Below are 21,611 nucleotides of genomic sequence, written 5' to 3'. Positions count from 1 at the left end.
CCTCCCCTAATGTTTTTTGGTGGCCCAATTTCTGCAACTGGTGAGCTGTTGATGCAAAGTGGGAATATTTTTATCTATGGGTAGATGCAGCTGGGGCTTTCCGTGTTTTATGAGAGTTGGGGTTTAGTCTCTTTCCTTGCTAAATGCCATTAGCCTGCATTGTAGTTTTGTATCTCAAAATAGCAGGGAAAAGATGTCACCGATTTTCAGCATTCAAGCTCAGCAGGGCTTGGGCACACATCGCTCACTCCATGTCTACAAGATGCTAGAACTCAGATTGATAAATTGTCATATTTCAAATAGCCTGATCCTAAGAAATGTATGGCACTGTAAGTTATCAACGGCATTGGATTGTTCTTGAAATGGCTCAATAGCCAGCAAAGGGCTGGAGTTGCACAATATGCTCGCCAATAACAAAGAACAATGGCTGTGTTCCTTCCAGCAACATGTTAAGCTAAAATAAATGACAGAGTGGTTTACCATAGAACAAACCTCACAGAACACCTAGGCATAATCTATTCAGTTTAGAATAGCCATTGTGATCTATAAACACAGGGTTTATAGTGTGCTTTAATAAAGGGATCAGGTGTCCTGGTGGTTCTCTAACTACTGTAGTTGGGTGCTACATTTGTGCCAGTTAGTTTGTAAGGCAGCCTCATATCCAAATGTGTGTGACCCAGTGGCCAAACTGATCTTTCATGGGGCTGACATTCCCACAGCTCAATTTCCATTCTCAACGCCGGTAGCTCAATGGGCTAGGTTTGGCTGTTGTTTTTACAGGTCGAGTTGGTTATGGTGGGAAGCTGAGGGGAGTTCTGTAGCGATTATGTTTCACATTGATTTTTAAATTGAATGGGCAAAACAGAAAAGTCTAAATCTAACGAAGCATTTTTTTTTCTTGCAAACTCCACACCTGAGCACCGTGGTTTCAAGTTGGCTGGAAGGAGGGGAAAGTGCTAACTCCTCTGTTTAATACCTGCCGAGCTGAATTAATTGTCTGAGCCAAGAAACGGGAAACTGGAGAAGATTGTAAACCAATACAGAACTGCACCAACAGCAACAGCATCCCTTCTTAGGCTGCACCTAAGCGGCCGAGATTCACATTACCGATCTTTTTTCCAAAACACCAAGGTTGCGAATGGGTTTACTGACACGAAACAGCTTCGTTTCACAACGGGAAAAAATAAATCCTGCTTAGAAGAGACTCTGAACTCCTTTTGATGTCTCCTGGTCGTGGAATGGTTAGATCACCCCGGGTTGAATTTGCAAGGATTAGCTGGGGACGCCGACGGGGCTATCCGCCAATCAAACTCAAACCCGGAGCAAAACGTTACAGAATAGAGAGCAGAGCCAGCCAATCGCCGGGGGGGCCAAAAGGTGACCGAAACGCCCGCGTTGCTGCTCTCAGAGGGTTAAGCTCCGCGCCTGGAATGTGCAGTTTCTCCTCAGGCCGCGGGGGACGGAGCGAGCGGGCGGGCGGGAGGGCGAGCGCGTCAGGCGCACCCGTGAGGAATTCTCTCGTTCGGGCTGGAATGTAGGAGCTGAGCGAGGCTTTTCCAGATCGCTTTCCTGACGCGAGCGGCGCCTGGTCGGCTCCTGCTTTCTCCCCTTGCGGGCGATGGCTACCTCGGAGCGGCAACCCGGGACCTCTCCACACCGGGACTCGTGGCGTCAGACCGTTCTCCTCCTGAGGAAGATGCGCTCCGATGTCAGCAGCCTCCTGGAATGCTACGTGAGTTTGTCTACTGCGCGCGTTCCTCTGGGTGCGCGCGCGCGCGCAAGAGAGGTGTGTGTTTTAGGGCCGGGGGGTTCAGGTTTGGGTGAGGCTAGGGTATAATTGGAGAGAAGAGAACCTTGTGCTGTTGCTTCCATCACTGTTTATTTTTTTAAAAAAAAAAAAATCCCAAATGGAGTTTTGTTAATGCTATCAATTAATGAACACCATGCACTTGTTCGAAAATCGTATAATACCTAAACAACACATTCTATGATTTATACACAAGTGTGATGATACCTCAGTAAGATCTTTCATCACCCCACTGACGCCTGAAGGTAATGTGTACCTAGTGGTAACTGCAGCTCCCAAAGCAAGCTTGAGCTGCTGTATTTGGGATTTTGTTGTTTTTTTTTTAAATCTGAAGGCTGCCATCAGCTCTTTCCACCAACTCCCTTTAAAAAGCTATCTAATATTAGGGAATGAATTATTAGTAGACTGAATCATATAACTGGAATGGACAAACGCTATGCATACCGGCTTTTCCTGCCCACGGGCAGAGTCATCCACCCCCAACTGGATGCTGAACTGCAGATAACAAATCGCTCAAGTCACAGAGTAAAATGTTGTATTGTTAAACAATAACTAACAAATTAAAGACATTTCAAATGTCCTAGAATTCATGCCCATCAAGCTGTATGTGTGTGTGTGTGTGTACTCATGTGTGCAAAAAACATAAAGTGCTTCTCCCAAAGGAATGTTTTACAGTTTGTTGCCTTAGGGATGGAGAACCTACTTTTTTATCAGAGATCAGGATAGAACTGAAATAAGGGTTCGGTTTTATTTATTTTAAGGTGGGTCTGGCTTTGTCAGGAAAGAAATTGGGGGGGGGGGGAGAGATAGAATGCCACCTTGTGGGAGACTATGTATATAACTTGACATGGTTTTTTAAACCATGACCACATAATATTTATTTTAAGGAGTCTAACAGTCACACAGATGACAGTCTTGACCAAACCAATTTCACATGGTAGGTTGTAGGATGATAACCATCATCCCAAAAATGATGGGTGGCATGGCAATGAAAAGAGATGTCCATATACCTCCATTGTAACTCGTAGAGGATGGATGGGTTGGTCTACTTCCTTTGCTGCCATGATCAGCTGATCAATTTCTTCGCATGATCATTTAGCAAGATTGAACTCTTATCAATAAATGTCCTATTGCACTCTTGAAGGCACACAGAATGAGAATGAGTTCTTTCCTCACTTATATCAGGGTTAAGGTTAGGGTATCGTGTGCCCATCCTCAAGGGCTCATCTGAAAAATAAATGATAAGATATCATGAAATAATCCCATCTGCATCAAATAATTAATTATTCCAAATGCTTACTTGTTTCTTCAGGAACAACAGTGATGTTTCTGTTTGCCTGATTTCAATATTGGGATGACAGAAGATTAAAATTAATATTACCAAATGTACTCCACTTGACCCATTCTCTAAGAAAAAAACTGTCATTGTATGTCACGGTATTGGATTCTTCAGATGCTAGACAGGGTGTGAGCAATTGGCTCTGGGAGATAATCAATGCTTTTTCAAGGGAAGGAATAACACTGCCTCATTTGAAGGAAGCAGCAGGGCCCTCTTTCTTATAGAAACTATCCCTGGACCGACCTGTGTTTGACAAAGTTCAATCAGCCTTCAACCTGCAGTTTTGGGGCGTATTTGTCAAGAATTTGGTGGGTAATCAGCTATAGAAGATTATTGAGGAGATTGGTGATTTGGAACCTTTTCATTCAGGATTCTGGCCTAGTATAGGTTAGAAACAACATTGGTTCAGTTCCTCTTGTAGGTAGCTATTTCAGGAGTTAGATGTGGCTAGTATACCTTTCTTGGTCCTTTTAAAGCTTTCAATACCACCAACTTTATCCTTTTGGAACATCTAAGGTTTGGGAGTAGGAGGCCCATTTTACAATGGTTCTGCTCTTGTTTGAGTGGGCAGTTCCCTTCAGTGACCATGTGGGGGAACACTCTAGTTCATGGAAATTTCAACATGTTTTGCCCCTAGTGGTTCAAAAAGGGGTGGTGGAACTTCTGTATTTAGTATTGCCATTCTATTAGTTAGGCTTCGACTTAGTTCCATCTGTGTTGTCCAGCATATTGGGCAACAATTGCTCTCCACCACTTGTGATAAGATCTCATTTAATTGCATCGGTTGTTTCAGTAACAGAAAAAGACGCATTTTAGTTTGCTAGGCCAATGCCTAACTTTCTTCCTTTCTTATAAAGATTTAGGACTGGCAGTGGTGGAGTTTGGGGTTTTATGGTTATGTGTTTATATTTTAACTTTATGCTGTTTAGATTTTTCCAGGATTGGGGCAGATTACAAATATTATAAATAAATAATAAATGAAACAATGTTTTCCTTCAGAATATAGCCTCAGCAGGAGGCAGCGCTTAGTTGACTCAGCTAATTTTGGAAGCTAAGCTAGTTCAGCTCTAATTAATCCTTGGATTGTTAACCATCTCTGAATGATAAAGCTGCTGGCTCTACAGTAAAACATAATGGCTTGGTTTATGCAACATTACAGACCAACGGCCCCAAACTTTATGGCTTAGAGCAGGGGTGTCAAACTCGCGGGCCGCGGACCAGATGCGTCAAGTGCTAGCTCCACCCCTGCCCAGTTTAGCGAAGGGGAAAAAAGTCCTGATACATCATGTGACGATGCAAGTTTGACACCCCTGGCTTAGAGGATCATGAAGCCATTTTTAACTTGGACGCAGGAGGTAGTAGGTATGTCTTTCATTAGCAGAGTTGAAAATCTAGGACCCATTTTCTTTGGACTTTGGGAATTAATAGTGAGACTGAGCCCTTCATTCCCATTTATATTTTACTATTTTTCATCCGTAAATCAGGCGACCTACAGTTATTGTTGTAAATCACCCAGAATCATTTAGGGGAGATGGACTATATAGGAATTCAAAAAATTAATAAAATAAAATAAAATAAAATAAAATAAAATAAAATAAAATAAAATAAATAAAATAAAATAAAATAAAATAAAATAAAATAAAATAAAATAAAATAAAATAAAATAAAATAAAATAATAAAATAAAATAAAATAAAATAAAATAATAAAATAAATAAATAAATAAATAAATAAATAAAATAAGAATTTTGTCATCAAATCTTAGTTCTGCAATTTTAGGGTGTTTGGAGATAGTCTTCAAATTGTCGACATTTTTTCAATCATTATTTTTTAAAGTCTTTATACTTGTATTTAAAACTTATTTTGCTAAACTCAACCTATGTTGTAAAACCTGTTGATCCAAAGGTTCCTTATAGCTGAAAAGCAGTTAACAATAAATTTCTAAAAGTGATTTAAAAAAGGAACTGTGGCAGTGTCCTTTCAAATATCCAACTGTGGTTTCAGCTAGATGGTTATTTCCTTATCTCCTAGTGCTAAAATCCCACCAGATACTACTGTCTTGCAGTCTCTTCATGAGGATCAACTGTCTGAAGCACCTGTGGGTGATCTCAAGTCCTTTCCTTGTCTAGAGAGGAGTTATGGAAGAGCCTGTCCACTTGCTGGCTCTTCATTCCACTGCAGCTGTCAGTGCACCGTTTCTTCCTTGGATGTCCTGCCCCTTATTTTCTCTGTTTATTCATTTTTTAGTTTGTATTTTTTTATTGTTGCAATTGTAACTTTTAATAAAATTACTATTTAAAATCATTCTCTCCTCCTATCTCACTCTCGCTACTCCCCATCGTTTCAGGCTGAGAAGCAAGATCTGGTACAACCCTTCAACTTTGAGTTGATCGATGTTGATTTGATCGATGGAGTACCGCTAGCTGATGTTGAAGAATGGAGTGAGATTTCAGATGCTGAGCGTCTGGGGAGCAACTTACAAGCTTATTGGGCATTTCAGATTCTATTGGATCAAATCTTGGAAGAGCAGAGAACTGATTTAACCCCAGAGGATGTAGCTTTCCATGAATCTATCCAATCAGTTTTGCTGCAAGTTTCTGCTTTAGCTTACCAACTGGAGGAGCTGATGGTAATGCTGAAGCACAATGTGCCAGCTAAAGAGGTGAAAAATACAAAAAACCCTGATGAAAACAGCTTATTTGAAAGGAAAATAAGGGGCATGAAGGTGCTACAGGAGCTTGCCCAATGGACCGTCAGGTCAGTCCGAGACCTTCGCAAAATCTCTACATCTGTTCAGGTATCACCCACCACTGAGAGTGACAGCCTGACTCAGGCCCAGGAAAAATAAGGATTCTGTTGGATTCTTAAAGCTTCTTTAAAACAATGTCTCTCCCTCGTTTATGGTATTTAGATTGAAGCAGTATGGCCAGTCTGAGCATGCGGAGAAGATTGGAATGAGTTCTCCTCCCATCCATATTAGTCTATTCAGGATGCAGCCCATTCCTGAGTGGTGAAGAATTTCAAGAGTACCAATGCTACTTGGTGACTCTAGGCTTGTAGTGTTGTTGTGCTATAAGGTTTATTTGCAAATAGATGCAGGCTGAGCACCAGATGAGTATTCATACTATTAACACTCCAATGGATTCCTGTTTCCTGGGAGTTCTGCCAGGAAACTCTCGTTGCCTCTGTCTAGTTCCAGTCTAGACTAATTCTGTGCTTCGTACATACCATTCACTAATCTCCTCCCCGTGATTCTTCAAGGAGGAAAGACCCATCCTCTTCCATTGCAAAGTCATTGCCAGTGTGTTTCTGGTTGCCTTCTTCTTTGCTGAGAACTTAAGCATGACTAGCAACAGCCCCTATGCTAGCTTTTAAGGGCCACTGCCTTGGGGCAGTTATTTTCCAAGTATGGTCCAGGAAGGTCCATGTGGTAGTGTGTTGCAACCTCCCCATGCCCCTTCAGCCCAGTGGTGTACCTAGCATGCCTGATGCCCAAAGCAGATAATTTTAACCACCTCCCTCCTCTCTCACCAAGAAGTACTTTGGTGTAGGGTCCTGTCATAAGCATGAAGCCAGCTGGGCCACTCACTCTGTCGTACCCTTAGGGAGAAAGCAATGGCAAACCACTTCTGAAAATGTTGTAAAGGGAACTTGTCAGAGTCAAGTCTGACTTTAAGGCACACCCTTTTCCTTCATCACTGCTGCACCTGCCAATTGTTATTCAGCAGATTAGCATGTTGGAACGGTAACCCAGATCCACACCTGCAGCTTGCCTCCTTGTCATCTTTGGCAGCCCTCCCCTTGTGTCTTACCTGGGGGAGAGAGTGGGTCATTCTCCCACCCTTTCCATAGTATTGTTTCAGCCAGGCTTCTGTCTAGTTGAGTGGTCAGTTGACTTTAATCAATGTGTGGATGGGTGGAAAAGGTCAGATTTGCCTTGACAAGCCACTCGTCGGAGTCAACTTTCTACTTAGCTGCTGCCTCAAGTAATAAAAAAAATACCTGATTTTTGGATTACATTTTTGGTACAAATTTAACTTTTAAGAGGCCTTTACAGTAAAAATGCAGGGGATGGGAAATAATACAATTATATAACCATAATTTTATTTGTCAAAAAAGGCAAGGTTCCATATTCTTAAGGACAAAAGCATAAGGAGTCTTTGTTTAATTGGATGATTATCACATGTTCTCTGAATTGTTTCTTCAGATGGCCATGATTTCAGAAAGTCTGAGAAACACAGCCCTAGGGCAACCATACTGAGGCCCTACTTAAAGAAAGCCTTTAAGCCTCCCTCAACAGTTACAAGCAGAGTTCAAGTTTCCACAGTGATGAGCCACAGTGGCACAGTGGTTAGAGTGCAGTACTGCAGGCTACTTCTGCTGACTGTAATTTGGCAGTTCAAATCTCACCAGGCTCAAGGTTGACTCAGCCTTCCATCCTTCCGAGGTGGGTAAAATGAGGACCCAAATTGTTGGGGGCAATATGCTGACTCTGCAAACCACTTAGGGAGGGCTAGAAAGCACTGAAAAGTGATATATGTAAGTCTAAGTGCTATCCTGTGAAACCTTAAAGCGGTTCATTAGATTTTGGTTTAGCATGTTGTATAAATAAGCCATTGTAGTTTATAAGTTTTTCCCAATAGCATTTGAACCTACCAATTGTGGACTAATTAATAAACCATGATTAAACAAACTGTGATTAAATAGGAAGGAATTGGATTCAGATTAATCATCTTTTATTTTCATTGCGTAATTTCTTTTTTTGAAAGTTCGAAAGCAGATAAACTTAGTTTAGTTTACTTTGCACCTCATACAACGAAATTAAATGCAATCTTCAGTGTACACCATACATAAGAAAACTATAAAAATAAAACAAAAACACACATCCTTCACATTCTATAAAATTGAATTGAAAACCCCTGATACTGCATTAATATTACACTACACAATAGAATTCAATATAGTTATTGCTCTGGGATAGAAGCTGTTTTTCAGTCTGTTTGTCCTTGTTTTTATTGTAAAGAACAAAAAGTAAAGTCCTTTTCTTAAGGCGGAAGAATACAGATTAATGCTATTATTGAAGCCAAAACGATCAAAGTATATAGTTACATTTCTTTTTTTTCCATTTAGCTATCCTAAATGCATAACAATACTGCCAAGGTTGGCATTCAGGAATGTTCCTTTGGGTCTCTCCTTTCCATTCTCATCAGCATGGTGCTCAGATGGGGCACAAAAGAAATAGGTGTATTTTTAAGGATATTAAATCATTCCAAATTCTAGTATTTAATATGAAGGAATTTGGCCAAGAAATCATTTCTGTAAGTTTATATGCAGATCAGTTTCAGACAACTATAACAAAATAAATAGGATTCTATAATATTTATAACTCTACATGCTTAAATCTGAAAAACCAATGGAAGTATGTAGTATAGGATTGAGGGCTGTTTTTCTTTTTGGGGTAGAAATCTTTATTCGGTGACCTTAGACAAATATAGGACAAGAGTATTTAGTGCATAAAATAAATTGGGAAAGAATTCCATCTCTTTCTCTCCGTCTCTCCCCAAAAGGAAGATTATGGAAATGGATTTATGCATGTAGTAGAAGGTAGGACGGATTTGTGATAATCTCTCAAGTTTTTGTACCAGAGTAATCCAAGGATTGCTTTCCAGAGTAAGAGCAAATAGAATTAAGTAACAACACTGATGCAGTGCAAAAACTGATGGACATTATTTTGTATGGTCAAAATTAAAACAAATTATTTTAAAATAGGCTGTTCTGTAATATAATATATTTGTGGGTATGTTTTTTTTCCACATATAAAATAAATAAGCAAAAAAATCATTAAGCAAAAAATTTCAGTTCTATGAACACAATCAACCTTAATTTGGAGAAATTAAGCATTTTGGTGACAGAAAAAGAGAGGAAGAATAGAAAGAATGTGAATAGAGAACTGTAATAAAGGCTATGGCAGTTTTGCATTTGTATTGTACTTCCAAGCAACCATCTATTTCATTGCCCAAATCTTCTGATTTCCAGATTAAAATGAAGAAGCAATAATTGGCCTGTACTGACCATACAGGAATGTACTGGTTATTTTAGGACACAATGGGCATGATTATGTCATGGCAAGTCTGCAGCACTGGCACCCAATTGATGGGCAAACAGAAAGGTGTCCTTCCTGGCAACAGAATGAGCATCAGGATGACTCAGCTAATCAGGATTAATTTGTTGGCCAGCAAGAAGTGCACTGTCTGTGCGCTCAATTTTGCTTTGGGGATAAAAAATCTCCTTTCTCTGGAAAATGTTTTTTTTTTTAAAAAAAAAATAATCTCATGACAGTGGAAAGCTTTTTAGGTTGCCATCTTTAGCCCCTTTACTCATTTCTAATGTGCGTCATCATATTGGGAGACTACAGATTGGGAAGAAGGGCATCTCCTCCATAATGTCTGCTTGGAATGCCCTATACCAGTGATGGCTAACCTTTTTGCCGTTGCGTGCCAAAAGCGGGGGGATTGTGGGGGGGGGGTTTGCGCATGCCCACACCCATAATTCAATGTGCCCCACCCACCCTGTGCATGCATGTAGGACCCCTCCCCCACTCCCCCCGCTTTTGGCACGCAATGGCACAGTGGACACCGTAGGCCCATTTTTTGCCCTCTCCAGGCTCCAGAGGCTTTTTTGGAGCCAGGGGAGGGTGAAAACAGCCTTCCCCATCCCCCCGGAGGCCCTCCAGAGGCCAGAAATGGCTAGTTTCCCGACTTCCAGTGGGCCCAGAAGGCTAGAAAATCAGCTGGCCGGTGCGCACATGCGCTCTGGAGCTGAGCTAGGGTAACACTTGCGTGCCCACAGATATGGCTCCACGTGCCACCTGTGGCAGGCGTGCCATAGGTTCGCCATCACGGCCCTATATCATAATGCTCAGCAACATTGGAAATGGGAGCTCCTTCTTTGACAAGACCTGTCAGGTTACAGCAGAAGATTCCGGAATATAGAACTATAATAAGGCTCTGGAATGACACAAAATGATTGCTAGAGGAAGGAGTAACTATTTTATCTATGATGGTGACAGTGTCTGCCTCCTCCCCACCCCCCCAAAAAAAATTTGTAAAAGCGTTTAGTTTTCTAGGGAGTGTAATTCCCTTAAATTTTGTGAGTTGTTTGCTACTGTGAATAATGATTGTGAAGGAAAGCCAAGTTGCATGAAAAACCACTCTCTGAATAGTTGTCCTCATTGCAAATAGTGATTTAAATTTATATTCCCTTCATTGTCATGAAGGTGAACATCCAAAATCAGGACAATGGAATAGATTTTGTACAAAATTTGTCAAAAGTAAGACTCCTCACTCCCACATTGTTGGGTGTGTAGGATAGGGGGGAAGGAGCAAACAATTCTATTTATTTTTCCGTAAAAGCTCTGGTCATCTAAGCTATGGATGGGGGAGCTTGGGGGAGGGGATCACTGGTTCCTACGTACAATTTATACTTAATGTTCTTTCATTGGGTTGAATCCAGATTTGCTCTTCTCTTAATGAAAGATACTTTGGCTCAGATTCTGCTGAAGCTCCCACTAAAAAAAATTGAGAGAATTTTTTTTTTAAAGTTCCCCTTTTATAGTCTTCAAAGCTGCCTCCCATATGATTTTGAAATGATCCCACAATCTTCCAGAAAAGATTTCCAGCCAACCTAGAGAGGAAGATGGATAAGGAACTGATGATAAGTACTCCTCCTTCTTCTGCCAGTAGGAATACCCAGTTTCAGAATTGTGAAATTGGCAGATCTAGAACCTGTACATTGAAGAAACATGAGAAATAATTATTTTTTTCCATAATGGTGTCTGCCTTATCTCTATACTAACTTGAATGTTTATTTATCCTCTTTTAAAACAATGTGAAGTGCTTCATTTGGCATGCTTGTTCAGCTACTGAAATATGCAAAATATGTGAAATGTAATCATTATGAGTGATTCCTTATTTTTGTACTGTGAGCTAAATTTCTGATAGAAGAAAATGTCTAATAAATGTTAAATGTGGTATCTTTGATTAATGGAAATAATACTGACAGATTTCACTTGTAACATAAAGATATAACTAGTTTGATTGGTTAAAATAAATACTGGTATTTTATTAAAATATTAAAGAGGATGCTGTATGATCAAGTAGCACATTATTTTAAATTAATTATATTCAGCTCTATCAATAATTGCCTGTAGAAAAAAAATCCTTCTCTCTCTTCAGCTCTTATTGCTCTACTCAAATCTGTGGTGATTCAAGAGAAGAAGAGAGGCTGGAGAACTTCCCTTTCCCAAAAGGAAAGTAATTAATGTTTGGATACTGCTGAATGCATTTCTTTTCATTGGGGTATGCTAAAAATTGTGGAAAGCAAATGTCACCTTAGAAGAGGCATTCTGCTTTTACATGCACTGGAAGGAATGCCTCTTCTCAGACTCTGCTAGCTGTGGCACATTTGTGTGTCAATGGATGTTTTGTTTTGTCTCAGAATGATAGTTTCCTAGACATGGAAATTTACTTCGTGATTAACTCGTATTATCAAAAAGGTTTTATTTGGACAAATCAGAGAGCTATTTATCGAATTATATTGAAAATTGTTCAGAGATTTTAAAAAAATAAAGCGTGTTATTTTAAAGCAAAGTATTTTCTTCATTTTTTTGTAGTAATTATTCAAATGGTAAAATAAATTCAAAACATGGAATATTTCAGGCTAATCAATTATAAGCATTGGGAGAAGGAAACAGGAATGCAGCTAATGGTGCTACCAGCAGAGAGCAATGATAACAAAAACTTTCAAGCTCACCTTTTTTACTTTTAGAATTTCATCCTTCCTGAACACTGAATAATGCTGGATAATATTTCCTGTACATTTTATTCCAAATCAAAAATTGCCCAAGGAATCATTGGTGAACTTTTGGGCCAAATGACAGTGATCTCTTGACATTTCACCAGCAGTTGCTTCTGGCATCTTCAGAGGCAGAGTAAGGAACTGATTGGTTGAACTGGCGAGAGGATCCATGGTTGATCCACGCCATAGAATCCAAGAAAGCTGGTTCCTGATTGGTTCAAAATAGACAAAATCGTTTCAAAATGGATCAGTCAGAGGAGGAATCAGGGATCAGCTTATCAGATTCTAATATAAAAGCTTGGTCAACCCATTTCAGTTGCCTGTGAGCATCTGAGAGGTATACTACAAAGCAGCTCACTCTGTCTCTGAAGATACTAGACTTTGAAAGTGCGAAAAAAAGTAAGAATGGGGTGAGGCTGGTGCCTAGGTGGAAATACCTGTATTTGCAAACCATTGCTTAGGAGAGGCGTTTCTATAGCTGCAATTACGTTTCCTGAGAATATATAACAATTACAAAAGAAGTTGAATCCTCTCCTACTGTAGTCAAGTTAGCCTGTGGTTCCGATCTTTTATTACTCAGCTACAAAAATTCAGATGACCACCAGATGGCAGCAAAGAGATTGAGAGTTTCATCTTCAGTTACCTAAGAACAGCTTCTTAAATCTTGGCAATTTTAAGATGTGTGGACTTCAACATGCTGGCTGGGGAATTCTTGACAATTGAAGTCCATACTTCTTAAAGTTGCCAAGGTTGTTCTAGAAAATAATCAGCTGGGGAAGTCTGCAGCAAAAAAAAAAAAAAATGCAAATCAGGCAAAAGATCTGGGAGAACAAAAAGGTCAAAAAGTTACTGTTGGAAGATTATTCAATATGGGAAATTCCAATGTTGGTTTGTTTCTGTTTGGGTCCTCAGTGTTTTTGAGCTATTGCCATTCTGTAAATTATCCATCCTATCCAAGATCTTCATAATGTAGTTTCAGACAAAAGTCCTTTTCAGTAAAGGGCATTCACAATTTTAACTGGAAATTTCTGCCACAGTATTACTGGCTATTTCCCTCTGTCTTGTCCATTATTTCATTATATCTTGCGCCCTCTCTTTCTCTCTCCCTCCCTCTCTCCCTCCCCCCCTCTCTCTGGAAGATAGCATTAAATATGGTTTCCTTTCAATATTTTTAAAATTAAGATAACTATATTTTGTAATTAAAAATTTTCAAACACTCATAAGGTTCCCATAAGAACTGTGTGAGTATGTGTGTGTGTGCAGGACAGGGCAGGGGAAAATAAATATCAAAGCACTGTTGTAACATTGTTGTTCATGGCTGGGAGGTCAATGCAAATAAAAGTAAAAACCAATTGGCTCATACTTCTAAAAACTTTTCTACATCAGTCAACTTCTTTTCTTATGGCTTCTGAAAAGGCTTCATTGAAAACTCACCTCTTAATTAGCTTACATCCCCTGCATGGGAATTGCTTAAAATGGTCTATAGCAGATCTGATCATTCACAAAACAAAAATGAATTACAGTAGCATTTCTTAGCAAAATTCCTCCATATGTGTGTGGGTCTGTGTATGAACATGTTAATAGAGATAGGCAGCTGGCATGCAATTTCTTGCACATTAATAGTAGTTTGTAGAAGAGAATAATATCTGGAACAACATGTTGAAGACAGGGAAGAAAACACACAGTGAAACTGAGCTTTCTTGTGCTTTATCCACTCCCACTTTATGTGTATTCAGTTCCCATCCATCTCTCTTTAGCAACTGGAGCACAAGGTAGTCTTGATTGATTAAAAAATGAGTTGAAATAAGCATTGAGTCAGAGCCAAGTACATGGTGAACTTTGCCGAGAAACCTGATAAAACAATGAATGACTATCTGCTTGTGAAGTAGACAATTTGGGAAATAACATAGCATTGACCTAAATCTGATTAGCTCTGTAAATGTTCCCATGGTAAGGAATCTGATTCAATTAAATAGGTCATTTCCCATTCAACTTTGTGCTTCATTCTTGCTCAGTTGTGACTGTGCAGCAGGATCAGGGGAAATTTTTGTGGCTGAAGACCGCACTTAATTTTGGGGATGGGCTTGAGAGCCATAATGATGGGTTCGTGATGCAGACTAGGAGTGGTTGCGAACTGTCAGAACTGGAATTTTCAATTTCTTGTCCCAGGTTGATGTGTGTGCTTGAGATTGCAATAAGCTTTCATTATGTTGTACACAGAGGTGGCAGTGTATTCAGCAGGTTCTGACCAGAGGTGGGTTTTACTTACCTTTACTACTGGTTCGCAACGGGTCCGCGTGCACTCGCTTTGTCTACGCAATGGATCTACGCATGAGCAGATTGTCATTTATGACATCTGGGCGGGTGGGCGGAGTCTCCCGCCAATTTTACTACTGGTTGTATAGAACCGGACAGAACCGGGAGCAGTGGTGAAATGTAAAATTTGTTACTACCGGTTCTGTGGGCATGGCTTGGTGGGGGTGGGGGTAATGTGACTTGGTAGGTGTGGTCAACTTTTTTTTAAAAAAAACTTTTAAAAGCATTTTTTCTACAACCTCTTCGGCCACATCGCTACCGGATCGAGTGATCTGGTCTGAACTGGGAGCATTTCACCCTTGACCGGGATCAACCCACCACTGGTTCTGACCAGTTCTGGAGAACTGGTAGTGGAAATTTTGAAGAGTTGGGAGAACCAGTAAATATCACTTCTGACTGGCCCCACCCCCATCTATTCTCTGCGTTCCGAGTCCCAGCTGATTGGGAGGAAATGGGGATTTTACAGTATCCTTCCCCTGCCATGCCCACCTAGCCATACCCATCAAGCCACGCCCACAGAACCGGTAGTAAAAAAATTTGAATCCCACCACTGGTTGTACAATACACATTTACCTATTTTCCCCTTACAAAAGGGCAAGGTTAATTCCTAGGAGCATATCCCTCAATTATGGAAAGCTGTCTGAGTTCTCCAAAGAGAAGGCTTAGGGGCTATATGAAGTCCTGAGACCTTGGTTTTCCCATCACTGCTTTATTGGTGAGTTTCCTTCAAAAAAGCATTATAGGTAATCCTCAACTTACGACCACAATCGAGCTCAAAATTTATGTTAAGTGAGAAGTTTGTTAAGTGAGTTTTGCCCCATTTTACGACTTTTCTCGTCACTTTTGTTAAGTGAATCACTACTAATTCTTCAATTAGTAACACGGTTGTTAAGCGGATATGGTTTCCCATTGACTTTGACAAAAATTCGCAAAAGGGGATCATGTGACTTTGGGACACTGCAATTGTCATAAATGTGAGCCAGTTGTCAAGCATCCCAATGAAAACCACATGGCCATGCGGGTGCTGCAACGGTCATAAGTGTGAAAAATGGTCATAAGTCCCTTTTTTAAGTGCCATTATAACTTTGAATGGTCATTAAATGAACTGTTGTAAGTTGGGGACTACCTGTATCTGTACTTCTCATCTCATCTTAAACACATCTGGTGTCTCTAACTTACCACAAGCATGTTTCTATTTAGCTACTTACAATTTTCAACTATTCTAGTACCAATTTTCTAAGATATAAGTATCTTAAACAAATATCAACATAAGCCAGAATTGTTCCTGTCTCTGGAAAAGCACTTATTCCTTCTGTCTTTTCAGAAGCAAAATTCTAGAGAAAAGAGTATAGGAGTAGTAGATAACCTATTATTATTATTATTTTTTAAATCATTATTTTCAAAAATCACTGTTATTCCAACATTTCACCTTTTCCCTGAAGTTGCCTTTTTATTAATTTGCTTGGTATGGGAAGTCTTGTGGTATGCCGCCCAGAATCAGCTTGTGTGAAATGGGCAGCCATATAAATTTAGTTAAATAAAGTCTTCACATCTTTGTCCAAAGATTGCATCAGACAGTTCTAGGCTTGGTTTCTGCATTATTTCCCTAGATTCATTGCAACAGGAGAACATTTGTGGTATTTTAATTTTACTTCATCATTTATTTTTGGACAGAAAATGCTGTTGCATTGGCAAGCCAAGTATTGGAAGAGCTTATAAAGGAGTAAAGATCAAGATTCCTTTGCGTTGAGTTTAGCCTTTTATTTTATTTTTTTGGCATCCATGGAAGTAGTTTGCAATTGTCCTCTTTCAGGATCTTTTTTCAACTTCCTTATGCAAATTACAGCTCTGAGATACCCCTTCAAAAGCTAACCTAGCCTGACCCTGCTTAGCTTTTTTTGAAAATAGCTACAGTCAGCTCATTGTTGCTATCTGCTGTGCTATCTCCTATTTAATGGATAATGTTTCTCATTTGCAAGTCCGGTTAACTTTTATTATAACTGAGGCTAGGTAATTAAAGCATTTGAGCAAGCTGTATGTGTTGAACACACAGCAAAATATTAGGGAAAGAGGAATTGCCATATTTAGTCTAATGCTGAGTAGAATGTTTTCATATTCTGATCAGAGGTGACTGTTTCAGCCGGCCTGTAACTATGGATAAATGCCTGATTGGGTGTGACACTTACATTAACTCAAGTTCCTCTTTTGATATGAGTTCATGTCTATCTATACCTCAGCTACAAGACTAGACTGTAAAATGAATTGTAACTCCTCTCTATTCATAATTTGGTTTGTGTCTCAATTTGCCACACTGAAATGCAACAGTCTTCACAAATTGGAGGGGTAAAGCTAAATCAAACCCCCAAAATTATTTAAAGCTTAGGGCAGTGGTGGGATTCAAATAATTTAACAACCGGTTCTCTGCCCTAATGATTTCTTCCAACAACCAGTTCACCAAACTGCTCAGAAAATTAACAACCGGTGCGAACTGGCTGAATCCCACCACTGGCTTAGGGTGTATCAACCGGTTGCAGAGTTGCAAGAATGATAAATGAGATGAAGAATTAATATTAATATGCTTTATATGTGTAATATAATTAATCTGCAATAATGTTATCTTCTACTATAAATCTATATTGTTTTAGACTTAAGCCATTGGGCCTGAAGGAAATGAGAAGCTCAGCTCTTTTTTTAAAAAAAATATTTTTATCCTACTTATCCTACTCATATACAATTCAAGACAGCAAACATAGCTAATATTCTTTCCTCCTCCTATTTTCCCCACAACAACAATCCTGTAAGGTGGGCTGGGCTGAGAGAAAGAGACTGGTCCAAGTCACCCAGCTGGCTTTCATGCTTAATGGAGGCCTAGAACTCACTGTCTCTTGGTTTGTAGGTCAACATCTTAACAACTACACCAAATGGACTCTTTTTCAAAAAAAATTGTGAGGGATTCAATGGGTCCAATTGCTTCAAGCTTCATACATGGAAGCGCCATCTAAAGTATGTTTCAGTATTGAAAATCCATTGACAGACTTTTAATTCAAGATGGCAAGCCACGTTCGTTAAAATAAAACTTCACAATTATTTCGGTATTTTGTAGACTTTCATTTATTAGGCTGCTGATGTCAGCGGACCAAAAACAGCAGAGGAAAAAAATGCACTCACGTGAGATACAGAAGGAAGAAAATTGGAAGGGGTGGGAAAAGAGGAATCACTTCTTATGCAGTAGAAAAAAAAAAAAAACACTTGCCACTAAATCTTCATTACTGCTGAGGAGATGGTATCTTGCACTGTAAAGGGATTCTTTACAGCAGACCATTTGGCATATATATATTGCTCTGCAGTCCAACAATGTAATGCTGGCATCAACTTTACCACTGGCATCTTTGGGTTTTAATCTTCTGTCTAGTGTAAAATGGATTCTGGCACAAGATAACAGTTTCTGTGTAAGAGGTGAGCTTGGTACCATTTAAAAGTTGCTACAATCTCTCTTCAATATAAACCCAATAAGATTAGTTGAGTTATAAGTTCTCTGCATACTTAATATGTTTCCTCTCTCCTTAGGGTCATAAAATGTCAGATGTATTTATGTTTATATTGAACAGGCAGAGACATTCACGGGTGTGGGCTGAAGCCAATAGTAAACAGCCCAACCAAAGAATGTCTTAAGACCATCTCTACCAAAACTGGCAGAGCAAGAATATAAACTGACAGAAAACACTGCACTCCGATGTTACCTAGTTTGGGAAATGAAACATCTGCAAGAAAACAAGCAAGCTCAGAGAGCACCAGGGATCCCGGGTAAGCTTAATTGAATCTCTGTAAATGGAATGTGTCAGTTTCCCCATGTATGGTTGGCAGTAAATAACAGACCTCATTTAACCCCATAATTGAACTCTTTTTTAAAAAAAAAATTATAAACTTTATTAAAACACATATAAAAACATTTACACAACATAATTGAACTCTTGGTTAGACATGACAAAAAACTGCCAGACTTGGTTAGATTAGAATGTATATTACAAATAAGAATGAAGACTCAAATACAGTGTTCCCCCGTCAGTCCAAGGAAGTCTTCTGTATGCTTGAGGTGTTGAACTCCTGACTTCTTTTCCTCCCGCCACTCTGAATTAATAGACATTTGTTGGGTCACTTGATGGTCATGGCTGAGCTGTGGTTATATAATGACCGTCGCTGGCCCAGAAATTGCTGGTTCCCACCTCACCAGTCTCTGTCCATCTTATGTATTTACATTTTTAAATACTTGATGAAAAACTATATATGTCAAGTTTGTTCTTTGAATCTGGGATTATGTAATACTGTATTCTCAGCATAAATGAAGTTCATTTCAAACTATACTTTAAAAGAAAGCTCTATGCTTCGGAAGCTATACAAGGAACTTTTGTAGGATTGCTCAAAGAGTGTAAATGAAGTGTTGAATTTACAGACAGAAGAGAATATTTGTAACACAGGGCTGAACTGTGCAATCTTTGGTGTTCTCTGAGCTTGATCGTTTGCTTGCAGATGTTTCATTATCAAACCAGGGTTGGGCTGCTGGAGGTTCTCAGGAATTTGGGAGAATCTCTAGTTAAGATTCTGTGCAGTTTGGAGAAACCCCAAATCCCACTCCTGGCTGGCCCCCACAACCCTGCCTCCCCCCCCCCCGGAGCCCCACGCAGCCTGTTTTGGATGCAGGTAAGTGCAGGGTGTGTGTGGAGGCTCGGGAGGGTAAAAAACAGGCCTACCGGAAGTTCGGGAAGGCCAGACGTTCGGGAAGGCCCGTTTCCGGCCTCCAGAGGGCCTCCGGAGCCTGGGGAGGCTGTTTTCACCCTCCTGGAGGCTCAACGAAAGCCTCCGGAGCCCAGGGAGGGCAAAAATGCCCCGCTCTGTGGTGCAGGAGGCTGACTAGGCCACGGCCACCATGGCCATGCCCACCCAGCAACCAGGTAGAGAACCCCTTGCTAAAATTTTTGAAGCCCATCTCTGTACCAAACTAGATAATACCCAATCATTGGACAGATGTTTTCCCTCGGCCTACTGATCCTAAAGACCCTACTGATTTGTATTCAGCCATTCTATTATTGGAGCACCAATGGCAAAGAAATAAAAGAGTGGCAGATCATTCAGCCACTGCTCTGGGGAGGCTGCCTTTCTGTCCAGCAATTGAGAGATCAGTTATATCTCTACGGAGCCTGGAATACTGGGAAGGGTCCCTAGGACCGTCAACTGTCTGAATCATTGTTATTATTCCCAAATAATCCTTCAAATAGATGTTTGCCGATCACCTCTTTTAGCTAAAAGCTATTTGAGTTGCAACAGTTTTACAGTTCACATAAAAGCCAAACCAGAGGGGGTTTTTTTAAGTATGAAAATAATAATATAAAGTATTTTTAAAACAATACTGGGGGTCTTTTAGGCACCTTAGCTGAAGATGGATTTCTATCCCCAAAGATTTATAAATGAAATTATATGTGAGGAAGCTGGAAAGAGAGAGAATTGCTATCTTATTTCTGACCCAGTTCTTGCCAGGACTTAAGTTGCAAATAAATGAGGTCTGAATACAATACAGGACAGTTCCAATATCAAGACAAGCTCATTTGTGATTTTGGATTTTAGTGAAGCATGTGTGTATTTGTTTTGCCTTGAGCAAGCACAGCTGCATCAAACAATGAGTCAACTACCTTGCTAAAAATGTCATGAATCTAGAAACTCTCTGCTCTCACAGTTGGATAATTCTACCTCCTACCATTGTCTAGCTGATAAAATAAAGGAACAACTCCATTATTTTCTGGTCTGAGGAGGCCAACCATGATTTGTGTAAGATGGATGAGATGCGTAAACTAGAGTAGAGCATGAGAGATTCTGTCAAAGTCAATTTTTGCACATGAAGAGTACTTGTAAGGCCTTAAATTCCAACGTTATACAGCGTAGCATACCTAATAAGCCCAAATAGAAGAAATGCATGCTGGTTGGGGATGATGGGACTTCATAATCATAATCATAAGTTTATTTGTCAAGCACATATAAGATAATAGGTAAAAGTATAAACATAATTTGAATACATGAAAAGAGTAAGTAAAAAGGAATATTAGGACAGGGACGGTAGGCACGCTGGTGCACTTATACACGCCCCTTACAGACCTCTTAGGAATGGGGTGAGGTAAACAATAGACAGTTTAAGGTTAAAGTTTTGGGGGGAAATCTGAGAGGAAAATGGTGACATAGTACAGATAGTCCTTGACTTACAACCATTTGTATAGTATCCATTCAAAGTTACAATAGGCACTGAAAAAAAGTGACTTATGATCATTTTTCACAATAGGCGCTGAAAAAGTGACATGATCATTACAACTGTTGCAGCATCCCCATGGTCACATGATCAGAATTCAGACACTTGGCAACTGTCTCATATTTGTGACGATTGCAGTGTCCCAAGGTCATGTGATCACCTTTGCACTCTCCTGACAAGCAAAGTCAATCAGGAAGCCAAATTCACTTAACAACCTTGTTACTAATATTAAAACTGCAGCGATTCATGTAACAACTGTGGCAAGAAAGATTGCAAAATGAGGCAAAACCTAGGAGTGTAAATTTTGGGCTCAATTGTGGTCATAAATCGAGAACTACCTGTACTAAATTTAATGAACCAATTATAGGATTTGCTATAAAGAACTTCTTTCATGTCAATTAAGAAACAATGTGTAAGTAAGCCTGCATGAGTGATAGCATTAAATTCTATTCTACTTTGTTAGGAAAAATATCAGAAGAGCCTGGAATGAGGAACTTTTACAAAAAAAATACTTGATAGGAGTCTTCTCAGCTGTGAAACCTGGTGGGTAGCCCTGAACAATTCCTTGTTGCCAGCCCTGTCCTGTTCACTCATTTTACGTGAACTGGGCACACCAACAAGTGTTAAGACTCATATGGTTCTCCAAGCATAGTCACCCCAACATCTCAATGCACCCAAACTAAGGAGAATATTATTTCTAACGAGCCAAATTCCATTCCTGCTCTTCAAATCTGCCTGCTCAATGGGCAATGGGTGGGGCTTGAGCGAGGGCCAGTGTGTAGCATCCCATCCAGGGGTGGGTTCTACTTACCTTTACTACCGGTTTGCAACGGGGCCGTGTGCGCGTGCTTGCTTTGCTCATGCGCGCTCTTCTGCGCATGCGAAGAAGCGTTCTGATGACGTCGGGGTCAGTGGGCGGAGCCTCCCACCGGTTTTACTACCGGTTCTATAGAACCGGTGCGAACCGGGGGCAACCCACCACTGATCCCATCCCATTGTATG

General features: G+C 40.0%; 1 protein-coding gene across 2 annotated transcripts; it reads left to right on the top strand.

Moving 5' to 3' along the window:
• The first annotated feature begins 490 nt into the window (after positions 1 to 490).
• CNTF (ciliary neurotrophic factor) lies at positions 491 to 11,793 on the top strand. 2 transcript variants are annotated; one of them, XM_034420298.3, is made up of 2 exons: positions 491 to 1,732; positions 5,493 to 11,793. In XM_034420298.3, the coding sequence occupies exons 1-2, from the start codon at positions 1,619 to 1,621 to the stop codon at positions 5,991 to 5,993; spliced, it is 615 nt and encodes a 204-aa protein (XP_034276189.1). In that variant the 5' UTR covers positions 491 to 1,618; the 3' UTR covers positions 5,994 to 11,793. The 2 variants fall into 2 exon arrangements, with proteins under 2 accessions (XP_034276189.1, XP_087737648.1); XM_087881522.1 differs by having other exon boundaries at positions 1,503 to 1,786.
• The last annotated feature ends 9,818 nt before the right edge of the window (positions 11,794 to 21,611 follow it).

Source organism: Pantherophis guttatus, chromosome 1, assembly GCF_059756535.1.
Source record: "Pantherophis guttatus breed Tessera chromosome 1, ASM5975653v1, whole genome shotgun sequence".
In the NCBI taxonomy this organism is placed as follows: Eukaryota; Metazoa; Chordata; class Lepidosauria; order Squamata; family Colubridae; genus Pantherophis; species Pantherophis guttatus.
This window is presented reverse-complemented; position numbering and strand designations above follow the sequence as displayed.